This window comes from Ailuropoda melanoleuca, chromosome 5 (assembly GCF_002007445.2).
Source record: "Ailuropoda melanoleuca isolate Jingjing chromosome 5, ASM200744v2, whole genome shotgun sequence".
Classification (NCBI taxonomy): Eukaryota; Metazoa; Chordata; class Mammalia; order Carnivora; family Ursidae; genus Ailuropoda; species Ailuropoda melanoleuca.
In genome coordinates, this window is record NC_048222.1 from 19,565,384 (window position 1) to 19,579,128 (window position 13,745).

The window sequence follows — 13,745 nt, forward strand, 5'->3', positions numbered from 1 at the left end:
CGATAACATAAAACACCAGTTAAATTTGAAATTATTATTATTATTTTTTAAAAATTTTATTTATTTATGTGACAGAGAGACAGCCAGTGAGAGAGGGAACACAAGCAGGGGGAGTGGGAGAGGAAGAAGCAGGCTTCCAGTGGAGGAGCCTGATGTGGGACTCGATCCCAAAACGCCGGGATCACGCCCTGAGCCGAAGGCAGACGCTTAAGGACTGCGCTACCCAGGCGCCCCATTATTACTATTATTTTTAATATCAACTTTCTGCCTTTTAGTTCGAGCAAAAAGAGCTCGCTATGCTCCTGGTAGGTGTTTACTCCTGTGTACCCATTTGTCCCTTCGAAATGGCATCATTGTCTCCCTGCCTATTTGTTTACTTTTCTCTAATTGTGTAGTATTTATATCCCTAGTAATCCAGGATAATCAACGAAGAGAGAAGTTGCTTTCTGCATGCAATATTTTAAAGTACTGTTAAATTATTACGTGGCGGGTGATATTTTCCATTATTATTACTATTATTTTTTGTAGTGTTGCTTGTTTTGTGTTGTTTTATGCTTCGTTTATTTCAGAATTACTAGGCTTTGAGGAAAACAGTTTCTCCCCCCTCTCTTTCCTTCCAAGGCAATTTTAAAATAACTTTTCTACCAACATTTTATCAACATGCTTTTGCAGTTTACCCTTTGTTTTGGAGGAGTTGTTGCCAGCATTGCTTTGCATTTTTAAGGTCTGATTAATTGACCTGATTGACTGTCTTGATGGATTACTCAGATGCACGTGACCTGATTTTGACTTTGTAATTAAAGATTTTTTTGGAGGTCAGATAAAGGGCCTGCCCTGCTGCAAACTTCAGCACACATGCAAAACCTATTCAGGCGGATATGGACAAGGCTGACTGCCTTCACGGAGAGAAGAGCAGGTGTTGATTAAGTGTGAAGCATGGTGACCAGATGCCATGGTCCCCTGACCCTGGAACCTCCCAGGTGGCTGACCCTGGTCCCATAGGAACCACCAGCAGCTCTCAACTTACTGCTGGAGATAGGGCTCCCCTCTCTTCCCCACTCACCAACTTCTCCACACGGAAATTTACTGTCAGATGTGGGGGAAATAGGGTGCCCCTATAAAATAAGTAAGCCACCTCACAGGGGGGCTCTGTCTGAAAAACATGCTGTTCTCACTGGTAAGACAATGACCTTTCGTTTGCTTTAAAAAAAAAAATATTGGTCAATGTCATTCCCAAACACCTTGGAACAAAAGTGAACTTGGTACACAGGGCTGAAAAATCTAGACATGGGTGCCCCTTCTCTTCTTACAGGGCCCCTTCTCTTCTTACAGGGCCCCTTCTCTTCTTACAGGGCCCTGCTGGATACTCGGGAAGAGCCAAACTGGCCCAGCTCTGAATGCGTGCAAAGAGGGGAGGCTGGGGTGGGGGAAGATGGAAAAATCCTTGAATCAGAAGGCAAATCTCTCTCCTCCTCTTCCTCCTTCATTCCCTCCTCCCTTCCTCCCTCTTTCTGCTTCTTCTGCTAGTGTCAGGTTTTCACTGCCTCACCCAAAGACTTAGCTTTTGAGCTGTCTCTTCTCCCTATTCCTATCCTTTGTTTCTGGGATCAGATGGCATGGGTTGCCTCATATTGGAATTCCATAATGTAGCTTTAAGTCACTGGGCATGGAGTCAGACATTTAGGGCTGTATCATGGCTCAGGTGTGTTACCTGATAAGATAGTTAATGTGTATGTGTCTCAGTTCCCATATCTGAAACATGGAGATAAATATTCTACCCACCTCATGGGACTGTTTGTAAGGATCAGATGAGACCTTATAAACGGAGGGACATTATAAATTATAAAATGTTATGCAGCAGCAGGAGATTATTATGGAAATGATGATATTCTCAAAGGTATCTTACAAATTCCTGCACTCATGGTGGCTTTGGCATCAAGATGACTTGGCCACACAGCCATCCAGAAGCTAGAATCATCCAGAAGACACAGACCACAGACCTGGAGGCTCTGATCTGATGAAGAGCTTGAGAGATTCTATCTTACCCTTGACCAGGGAGCAGGAACCTTTTGCTATAAAGGGCCAGATGGTTAATATTTCAGGATCTGTGACCATACAATCACTGTCACACTACTTATGGGAGAAGCCATAAACAATACAGAAACAAATGAGTGTGGCCACGTTCCAAAAAAACTTTATGGACACAGAAATTGGCATTTTATGTAATTTTCACATGTCACAAATATTATTCTTCTTTTGAATCTTGTAGCCATCTACATGTGTAAAAACCATTCTTAGCTCATGGGCCATATAAAACCAGGCAGCATGTGGGATTTGGCCTATGGGCTTCATTTGCCAATGCCTGTTCCTAGACTACTCCCAGGGGCCACTGGAATGGCCAGGTTGACTGTATCAGAGATATCAAAAGGGGGGCATGGAGTCATTTAGGCATGTGTCATAGGTTTTTTTACTTTTTATGACCCACTTCTCTGCTTGGCTGACGCCAAAGCATGTGAAAACATATCAAAGTATGTTAAATGACAATACTGAGGTTCACAATCAAGGCTCTTGTCAAAAAAACACAGCCTAGATCTCTGCTTGTCAATCCTTACCAAAAAACCCAAAACAGCAAACAACAATGGCAACAGGACTATTTATGGCTGTTTGGCTGGACCACATGTGGTTCGTCCAGTCCTATAGGCAGGCTAACCTTCCCTTGAGCAATCCAGACCAGCTCCATTCATGGAAGCTTCTACTGTGGCCCTTTGCAAAACTGATCCTGAGTTGAATTTTGGTGATGAATCCTTGCTCCTTGTTTCCATGAGAAACAACGGATGGGAGTCACATCGCTCCAGGGAGAAATTCCTTTCAGAGCTCATCCCAGTATCAAGGGCTAGACATCTTATAAACTGATTTTATTTTGCAAGCAATATAATTTCCTTGTTTGATATGGCTTTAAGGAAGCTCAAAATCAAATATACCTCTATTGACTAGAAAATATTTTGCAAGTCATCAGCAGCAAAGATTTATGTACTAAGTATGTACTAAGCACTTTTCATATAGTTCTTTTCACTTAATCCTCACATAGCCCTGAGAGGTAGGTAAAATTATTATCCCTATTGTAGTGGGTTGAATTGGCTCCCCAATGTCCTAATCCCCAGAACCTGCCAATGTCACCTTATATAGCAAAAGGAAATTTGCAGATGGGATTAAGTTAAGGATCTTGCGATGGGGAGATTCCTAATCTCAGTGTCCCCATCAGAGGGAGGCAGAAGGAGATTTGGCATAGAAGAAAGCAATATGATAACAGGGTGTTGAAGCAAGACGGTATCCAGTTGGCTTTGAAGATGGAGGAAGGGGCCATGAACCAAGGAATGCAGTTGCAGAAGCTGGAAAAGGCCAGGAAAGAGATTCTTCCCTAGAGTTTCCAAGAGAGTGTGGTTCTTCACTAAGCGAAGTTGACTTCGGATTTCTGACCTCCAAAAGAATACACATGTGTCATTCTAAGCCACCAAGTGGTAACCATTAGTGCATCCATAGGAAATTCATATGCCCACTTTACAATCAAGGACAGGAGACAGAGAATATTGCCCAAGAGCTGGAATGAGGTTTGCTGCCCTCAGACCCCCAGATCTTATTTCTCACACTGCCTCATCTGTTGTACGTGGCCTGATCGCTCCTGATTTATTATCCACCCTCTCTCTTCCCTCTGCTTTCCCACTACCTCCTTCATCCTCCAATCCTGTGGACTTCTGTAATCCACCCTGTGAGCTGATGTGATAGAGGCAGCACGTAAATAAATACATTGGTGGACATTTGTGGCATATGAATGGGGTGAGATCTCCGGGCTTTTGCTAGTCCTGCGAATTGTCTTATGAACAAAAGAAAGGCCCCAGGCTGCTTTTGTTCCCCCTTCTGTCCCTCTTTACTGTGGCACTAACAGATGGACAGAGCAGGACTTCTGCTTTTTCATAAAATTATGCCCAGCAACTGCTTGTGAATTTCTTTCTTTCTCCCCAAGGATTTTTGTATTATTTAGAACAGTATCTGGCCTAAAAACCTCTCCCTCCCACTAAACTTATAAAACAAAACAAGAAGGAAAAAATGAAGCACTAAACCCAGAAAACAGTAGACCCTTTATTTTTGTCAAGTGATGCCCCTACATCTTTGTACACGTTGGGATCCTAGAAGCCCCTGACATGCACTAAGGAGATCGGAACACCAGGGTTGAATAGAGGGTCTCAACGCATGGTCTTTGTGCCATGTTATCAATGTGAAAGCCTTGGGAACAGGGGTGGGGGGACGGCCCTGCTGTGAACCCAGCAGCTACAGGGAGGACATCTGGGGAGGGGTTGTGACCACTCAGTACCTGATGGCTCAACGGCTCTCAGGAGATGAGGCAAGACCCTTCTTTGGAGAAGCCCCAGGGTACTGCTTTCTTTTCTGCTGACAACAGAGTATACCAAAGATTCCTTCTGATGTTGAGGCTATCGCTATGATGCCAGTTTGACCTGTCATATTTCTTTCCTGGATTATTATTATTTTTTAAAGATTTTACTTATTTATTTGACAGAGAGCAAGAGAGAGCGTGCGTGCACGTGTGCGAGCGCAAGCAGCGGGGAGGGGCAGAAGGGGAGGGAGAAGCAAGCTGCCTGATGAGCAGAGAGCCTGACAGAAGGCTCCATCCCAGGACCCTGGGATCATGACCTGAGCGGAAGGCAGAGGCCTAACTGACTGAGCCACCCAGGCGCCCCCTGGATTATTGATTCTACAGGCTACAAACCCTGGGTGTGGCCTCAGATAGCTGTCAGTCTAATATTCATGTTTCTACCCATTCCCTGAGGGAATCTTTCCAAATGCAATCTCCTCATTGCCAAAGATATGCAACCCAAACTTGTCTTTTATTGTATTAGTCAGTGTTCTCCAGAGAAACAGAACCAGTGGAAATATATATTAGAAAAAATATATATATATAATTAAAAGAAGATTTATCATAACATATTGGCTTGTGTGATTATGGAGGCTGAGAAACCCCATGATCTGCCATTTGCAAACTAGAGACCCAGGAAGGCTGGTCTGAAGACCGGAGTAAGCCGGGAAGTGAGGAGTGCTCCAAGCAGGAGGTCCAGGTCCCAGCTTACAGTGAGGCTGAGACAATGAATCCTATCTACCTCCACCTTTTTGTTCTATTCAGGCCCTCAACAGACTGAACCGTGCCCAGCCACACGGGGGAGGGTGATCTGTTTTTACTCAGGTCACTGATTTCAATGCTAATCTCTAGAAACACCCTCACGGTTGTACCCAGAAAGTGTTTGACCAGCTATCTGGGCACCCTGTGGCCCAATCAAGGTGACACATGAAATTCACCGTCACACCTGGGCTTCCCCATATTTCCTACCTTATCTCTCATCGCTTCCTTGAGTTCCAGCTCTTCTGCAGCCCCCTGAACTCTATGCCTGTCACGTCTCCCTGCTGGCAACATGCCATTCTCTGTGCCACGTTATTCTTCCCACTCCCCACCTCTATCCCTCTGCTTTCTGACAAAACTCCAGACAGCAGGAGATTAAAACACAGGCTCCAGAGTCAACTGGGCCTCGGATCAAGTCAATTTAATTCCACAGATATTTACTTTATGCCTTCTCTGTGCCCCCAGGATGTAGTTCTACCACTGTTATCTGTGTGACCTTGGAAGAGTTACCTGGCATCTCTAACTCTCATTTAGATACCCATAAAATAATAATGCATGGGAAGAACTTAGCATGGCGCCAGGCACATAATAAGCTTCCACGGACATAAGGTGTTATAATTACCATTTTTGTCATTCTTTGAGGTTGAGGTCAAGCTTGATGGCCCTTCTCCTGGCAGGTTTAGACCCCCAAGCTCACCCTTTCCAGCCACCATGAGCCCTGGTGCATGATATGTGCCTCTATTCCGGCCCTTCCCACAAAGCATTTACCCTGTTGTTTAATTATCTGATCCTCCCACTACTCTTTGATGAGAACTGTGTCTCCTCCATCCCTTTTCTCTGAGTGCGCAGAGCAAGGCTTGTGCTGACATTTATTGACTCCACGGAGCCGCTACCCGGAGGGAGGAGTTATCCCCAGAGGCAGGTGATATGCTTTTGTTCTTCTCCTGATGCATCCGCTTCTCTTGCTTTTCTTGGCAGCAACTTGAAAGGCTGTGCCAGGCTTGGCTGCAGGCTGCAGGCTGGTCTGGAGGAGGGACCAGCCATGGCAACCTTTTATGGGAGGATGAATTGGAAAAACAAACCCGAGCAGCCCATTCATCTCAACTCTTGCTTCTCATCCTGCACCTACAATGCGTAGATGCCAGCAGAAATCAGCCCATCCCCATGGGAAGAGCAAGAGTAATGAGATCAATACCTGCAGTATCTAGCCATTCATTTTCCTTTACATTAGAAAAAAAAGTTTTTGTGCATTTCAAGGCTCAGTGTTCCTTCTTTTTAACAGAGTAAAATCAAGTTGGGCAAAGGGCCCTGGAGACCAGCCTGACCACCCCAGCCTCTCCAAGGCCACTCCCTGGGTGGCAGCTGCAGGATCAGCTATCTGCTCAAGTGCAACATTTCCACTGCTCCCCAGCTTATCTCGAGGCCAATTTAAATACTGAAAGAGCATCACTTTTCCAACGCCTTCAGTCCAAACTGCCTTTTGCTTCCTATCTACCTCCAAAGTGTCGTATTTCACACTGGCATGCTTTTCCATGAGCCTGTCCCTCTAATCTTCATTCAAGATGTGATCCCGATGTTGAGCTCACTTTTTTGCACCCAGTCCCCCTTTGTGGACTGAAGTATGACCCCCCCCTCCCCACTGAATTAATATGTTAAAGTCCTAACCTTTAGTACCTTAGAATATGATTTTATTTGCAGATGGGGTCTTTAAAGAGGTGATTAAGGTTAAATGAAATCCTACGGGTGAGCCCTAATCCAATAGGACTGGTGTTCTTATAAGAAACGGAGATCAGGACACAACCAGGCACAGAGGACAGACCGTGTGAGGACACAGGGAGAAGACAGCTATCTAAAGCCAAGGAGAGAGGCCTCAGGAGAAACCAACCTGCCGACACCTTGATCTTGGACTTCCAGCCTCCAAAACTGTGAGAAAATAAATATCTATTGTTTAAGACCGTAGTCCGTGGTACTCTGCTCTCACAGTCCCTGCAGACTAATATATACCCTGAAGTGTTGGTTCAGACACCTACAGCAGTTGTTCCCTGCATTCTATTCATTAGATGGCACGGTTTGTTGGTGAAGACGTTGGCCCCATTGGGGTCATAACCATGGCTCATGCTCTTTGATTATGTCTGGCCCTAGAAAAAACCCTGGCATTGACAGCCACAAAGTAAATGCTGAGTTAATGAGCAATGCTGCCCTAGGAGTGTCACAGGAAGGCCAGGAATCTTCTCTTTTGAGATACGTGAACTTTTCACTCAATTTACAGACTCAATAACTAGTAAAGTTAGTCCAGGTGTACAGTTTGTGGTGGTGGTGACTAATGGAACCATCTTTTCTTAATTTCGAGTGAATGAGGTTTCATGACTTCCTAGACTCTTCGGTCATTTTGGTTTTTTCTGGCTCTGCAGTATCAGTGAATTGCTCTATTTAGACTCAGTGTGTTTTCTTGTCCTCTTTGTGGCTCTCTTCAGGCTCTTTCCCACTCCCCACCCTGCACCCCTCCTTCTCCCAAGGGCTCTCCATGGCCTTGCAGACCCACTGCAAGTGGAGAAAGTATTTGGGTCTCAGTCCTCTCACCCCTTCCCCACCCCAACACAACGCTCCAGCAACCCCCATTTTCGGGCCTTCATTTCCCCATAAACACAAAGGCGCATGTTTTGAAAGACCTTACCACAGCTCTGGTAGAGCACTTCCAGGTCCCCATCCCGGCAGACCGTGTGTGTGGGCCAGGCTTTGCTGCAGCTGCTGGGAGATATCAGAGTCCAGACGAGGAGGGCCACTGTGAAACCCTTCATGGCCAGGTCCTGCATGTGACCAACAGGAAAATAGTGGCCCCAAACAAAGTGCCTTCGGGGCTCTTCCTCTCCCCTGCTACAGGGGTGAATGTTCAGTTTCACTTCTCCTATTTTATGCTCCTGAGGAACCACTGTGAGAAGCAAAAGGCAGTTAGCAGAGGCATTTGAATACTGTTCCCCCAGGACCTTTGACACTTGAATCAACAGGGGGAGGATGGCCTGTGTCTAGGGTAGGCTGGATGTTAACTCTCTGCTTTCACAGGGAGGAGCCAGCAAGGGAAGCGTGACCTTATGCAATGGGCCCCCTCCAAACAGCCTCCGAAGAGGCCCTCCCCTGCACCCAGGTGGAGTAGTGAACTCAGGAAAGCAAAAACCCCAGGCCCCCAGGTGGTTTTCATCTGCAGCCCCCCTGTCTCTGTAGGCTCCCGACGTGGGCTGTGGACCAGGGACCTGGCTGGGGCCAGCACGCAGCAGCTGCATTTTGAGGGCTGCAGTCACATTTGGGATCTGGAATGAGGCTTTTGCCCTGTTGGCATTTTCTCTCATCTGGCTCCAGCCCCACCAACAGGATTAGGGTTTCAGCAGTGAATTGTGCAGCTGTGAGAACAGAGCTTGCTCTGGGAGCCGCAAATGCGGCCTCTGGAGAAGAGGTGGAGGGAATGTCCCTGAGAGGTGAGCTGTGTTCTATTTCTGGCTTGGCTTGGTGGAAGGGGTGGGGAAGGATGGCGGAAGTGAGAGCCTCCCTTTAAGATGGTGTGTGTGGTGGGGGTTAATTGTTTTGCTCATTGGTGGGATTATTAACATCACAGCCCACTTTCTTTTCAAAGCTAAGATTCTGTCCCCCTATTTCACTACCTCTGTCATCCTGCATTAGGACAGCAAAAGCTCTCAACCCTGGCTTCCCACCCCCACCCCACTCCACCTTAGCTTGAGAGAACCAGAGTCAGGGCCACGGCCAGCAGATTGGAGGAGAACAGAGTATGCTGTTTCTCCGGGGAGGAAAAGCATTTCTCTGAGCTCACTGGGTAAATTGACTGTTTCTGCTGATAGATAACTTTAGTTACCTCAGAACTTTTTTTTGAAGTGGAACTTAATTACCACTGAAAATGAATATACTAACTTATATGATGAATACTTAGGATTTCTTGGGAGACATCAGAGTGGTCATTTGGGGAAGGGGCAGTTCTGCATTGATTTACTTTTTTTTTTTTTTAAAGATTTTATTTATTTATTTGACAGAGATAGAGACAGCCAGCAAGAGAGGGAACACAAGCAGGGGGAGTGGGAGAGGAAGAAGCAGGCTCATAGCGGAGGAGCCTGATGTGGGGCGATCCCATAACGCCGGGATCACGCCCTGAGCTGAAGGCAGACGCTTAACCGCTGTGCCACCCAGGCGCCCCTGATTTACTTTTTTATTTTATTTTATTTTATTGTTTTTTAGGTACTCATCTACAAATAAGTTAGTGATGTTGGCTTTCAAGTGATTCCCAAAATGTGGTCCCCAGGCAACGGCATCAACTTCAACTAGGAGCTTGTTAGAAATGCAAATTCTAGGGCTATATGCAAGACCAACTGAATCAGAAACTCTGGGATGGGGCCCAGCATTGTTTTTTTTTTTTTTTTAATTCTTTATTTTAATTCAATTTAGTGAACATATAGTGTATTATTAGTTTCAGGGGTAGAGTTTAGTGATTCATCCATTGCATATAACACCCAGTGTTATATATGCATCACATCACATGTCCTCCTTGATGCCCATCACCCAGATACCCCATCCCCCCACGCCCTCCACCTCCAGCAACCCTCAGTTTGTTTCCTCGAGTTAAAGTCTCTTATGGTTTGCCTCCCCCTCTGTTTTCATTTTATTTTATTTTTCCTTCCCTTCCCCTATGTTCATCTGTTTTGTTTCTTAGATTCCACGTATGAGTGAAACCGGTGCGATGTGGTATCTCATTGTGGTTTTGATTTGTATTTCCCTGATCTGGCACTGTGTTTTAATAAGCCCACTGGTAGTTCTAGGACAAGAACATGGAGGCCGTTCCTAGGAACTTTGGCTTCTCCAGAAGGTGTTGAGAGAGCTCTGAACAGTGAATGAGTAGAAGAATTGAGGCTAAGCCGTTGTACCCCTACAGAGCATGGCATGACCAACACACCAGTGGAAGGACCCAAGAGGACAGAGCAGGGAGAGGTATCCTGGCATTGAGCTATGAGTGGCTGCCAATAGGGAAGCCATGTCGTCCGAGGACCAGGCTATAGAGCTGTGAATCAAAGTGGTAAAAAGAAGCATATTTCGTGAACTGCACTGGCATTTGGATATAGTCAAAGTGGACTGCTGCAAGGCTCTGGTGGGTTGGAGCAAGGAAGGTCAGAGTTCAGGGCATCAGCATCAGCGGGGGGGCTTGTTAAGATTGCCGGGCGGGCCCTAAACCCAGAGTTTCTAGGTTGTGGATTCAGGAAGTCTGGGGTGGGGCCTGGGAGCCTGCATTTCTAATAAGTTCCCAGGCGATGCCAGTGCTTCTGATCCGGGATCTGAGAACTCTGCTAATCCAGATGATAAGATTTAGTCTGTTGCAGAGTATACAGTTTTGCATTGTTTTTAAACCGTCTTAGTTCTTATCAAAATGTTATTGTGCTAAATGGCAGGCAACATTTTGTATAAAACACAGTACACCATCTAGAAGCATAGAGCTGCTTTCTCTGTGGAGGTCTGCTTACTGAGAGCCAGGATTTGCCTGAAATCATCAGCGATGGCTCGCCGAGTTCAAGCAACCCAAAATGTCTTGAGGAGTTCTTTAACCAGAAGGTTTATAAAGACGAAGAAAGGGCTCATTAACAAAGTCCGGTTTCCTAACTATAAAACAGAACGAGAACATGTTTATGATAGTTACATAAAATCCGGTTTTATATGTGTAAATGGTAATCGAAGATACCATCAGGCTCTCATATCAACTTCCAACATGTCATCAACTGAAGATGAAGCTAGACTTTTTTTTTATAATCCTCTGCTTCTTGGTTTCAAGCTGCTTTTTTTCATAGAGGTTTGCTTAGGGATGGTGCCTTTCTTTTCTCGCCGGGTAAAATGTTATTGTCTAGGAACACTGAACACTTTCAACTCTTGATGCTTAAGCAGGGACCTGAAGAATAACAGTTGAGACTCTGGGGACACAGGAAAAGAGCTCCCTTGGGAAAGTGATTCCATTTTTGGGGTGGGTTCTGCACTTCCACAGGCCAATATTGTCTACACTGCACGTGGCAGCAGATGGCAGATCGCGCTCACCGTCCTTTACCATTGAGTGCTGATGATGCGGTGCTGCCTCCAATGGCAAATGCGTCGCCATCAACTCTTGTAGTCAACTATGGCTGCTCTCCTTCGGCGACTCTCAGATACTCATTCTATTAGGCAACAATTCTCCACTGTATTGCACTGCCACTCTGCTCCTCTCCTCTGTGGCCTGTGTCCGTGTTTCTGTCACACTACAGCAGAATGAGTCAGGTTTGATCTCCTCTTGCTTTTGTCTTCCAGATTGAGAGCAGACTAAAAATGGCTTCCCTAGTGTGTGGAAGTCAGGAAGCCCTCTCCCTGTGGAACACCACTTAGCAGCTTCCTGGGCTGCCTGCTGAGGTCTTATCCTTTCACTGTTTTCACGCCCACGGTGACATGGGCTACAGGGAAGTCGGAGAACTGGTGCCAGCCAACTGAGCTTTTGGTAGTCATTCCACAATCTCCCAGACTTCTGGAAGATTCATTCCAGGGAAAGTGTGAGATTCCCATGAAACCTCTTGGATTTTTCTTAACATACATTATGTGTATGATAGAAAAGTATAGAAACAGCCTGCTTTCTACAGAAAACCAGGGAAATTTTATCTATCTGTCTACTTGCTTAAGATTCATTCACTCATTTATTCAACAAATATTTATTAAGTTCTCTAGCATGCCCGATATTGTTCCAAGCACTGAAAATGTGGCAAACAAAGTCCCTATGATCATTGAGCTTGCTTTCTAGTGGAAGGAGACTACATAGTACTATTGCTTAATAAAAGAGACTTTGTGCGACACCTGGTTGGCTTAATCAGTTAAACACCTGCCTTCAGCTCAGGTCATGATTTCAGGGTCCTGGGATCGAGCCCCACATCAGTATCCCTGTTCAGTGGGGCATCTGCTTCTCCCTCTGCCTGCCGCTCCCCCTGCTCATGCTCTCTTTCTCTGACAAATAAATAAATGAAATCTTTAAAAAAAAAAAAAAGGGGGGGGAGGCGTTGCTTCTTGAAAAATTGCTTGGGTTTCACATAGAAAACTGGATTGAGCTTTCTGAAATATTTTCAGCAACTATTCCATATCTATACTAAGTCTTGGTTTGTTTGTTTGTTTATTTATTTATTTATTTATTTATAGTTTGCCCCAGACAAATGAGGCAGCTTATCAGGGCTTTCCAATAACTGTTTGTTTCAACAGACAAACTGTAGCAGTTCTCTCTAAAATATTGCCCCTGCCTCCACCAGTTTCCTTATTATTGCCCCATGTGTTATCATCATTAATATTTAATTATTCTGGGGACATAATATGAAAAGCACTTGGTTCTTACATGAGTCTGTAAGTTCTATGACAAAGTACAAACAGAAATGATTTTTGCTTGTCTGAGGAACATGGACACTGGGCCCAGGAAGAGGTGGGTTCTCCAGATCACTCTGATCAATTTCCAATAACGAAAAGGCAACAAATAGTAGTGTCTGCTTAAGGCCGAAGAAATTGGTCCGAGATCCACAGAGGGCAGGTCTAGTCTGAAAGGACTGATGCACATTGCTCTCCAATTCTCTACAGCATGGGATAAATGAACAGCTTGTAGCTAACGCTCTCCTCGAATTGAGAACGCTCTCAAGATTTCACTCTATTAAGATGGAAGTGATTTTAATAAGCCAAAGGGAAAGCATTAAAGAGGAAACCAGAAGTGTGGTGAAGAATGGAGAGCGTTCTTTTACCTAGTATGGAGAAAAGTCTTGATTTGCTGCTGTAACTTGAGCCCTAGGCTCAGGTTTTAATATGTACCTCCAACTGTGGCTGGTTCTGGAACTTTCTGCTGATCATTATGGGATTTGCACTCATCGCATTTAAGCCGAATTCTTTGAGAGCACACTTTGCTGGACTGGCAGGTGGTAGTTGGAATAAAATAATGTGCCTGTGTTTCCATCAGATCCCTGGAGATTTTCTTGACTTCTCTCTTCTGGCACTGGCTGCTGGGCCCCCCTAGAATTCTTCTGGAGAAGTTATTATAGAAAGCTTTATATTCCCTGAAATAGTGAGCTTCCTCAACAGTAACTTCAACATATAAATAATAATCTTTAAGATAACCTGTGTTTTTGGGGCACCTGTGTGGAGCAGTTGTTAAGGATCTGCCTTCAGCTCAGGGTGTGATCCCAGCGTTCTGGGATCGAGCCCCGCATCAGGCTCCTTTGCTGGGAGCCTGCTTCTTCCTCTCCCACTCCCCCTGCCTGTGTTCTCTCTCTCGCTGGCTGTCTCTCTCTCTCTGTCAAATAAATAAATAAATTCTTAAAAAAAAAAAAAAGATAACCTGTTTTTTTTTTTTTTTTCTCCTCTGGAATATATAAAAATAGCCAAACGCACTGGACCACTACTGTGTGCCAGGTACTCTTCTAGGCACTTGAACAGATATTCCCTCTTATTTATTTAATCCTTATAACAGCTTTATGAGGTAGCTGTAGCTCCATGATCCCCCAACCACAACTTGGAAATCCCAAAATCT

General features: G+C 45.1%; 1 protein-coding gene across 3 annotated transcripts in view; it reads right to left on the bottom strand.

Annotated features, from left to right (window-relative positions):
* LY86 (lymphocyte antigen 86) overlaps positions 1-8,140 on the bottom strand; it is a 60,198-nt gene extending 52,058 nt beyond the window's left edge. For 2 of the 3 annotated variants that reach the window (XM_019795020.2, XM_002915034.4), the window contains exon 1: positions 7,863-8,140. In XM_019795020.2, coding sequence (XP_019650579.1) covers positions 7,863-8,001 — 139 coding nt within the window. In that variant the 5' untranslated portion in view covers positions 8,002-8,140. The remainder of the gene's footprint in view (positions 1-7,862) is intronic. The other variant, XM_034660366.1, reaches the window with a different exon arrangement.
* Positions 8,141-13,745: the final 5,605 nt, after the last annotated feature.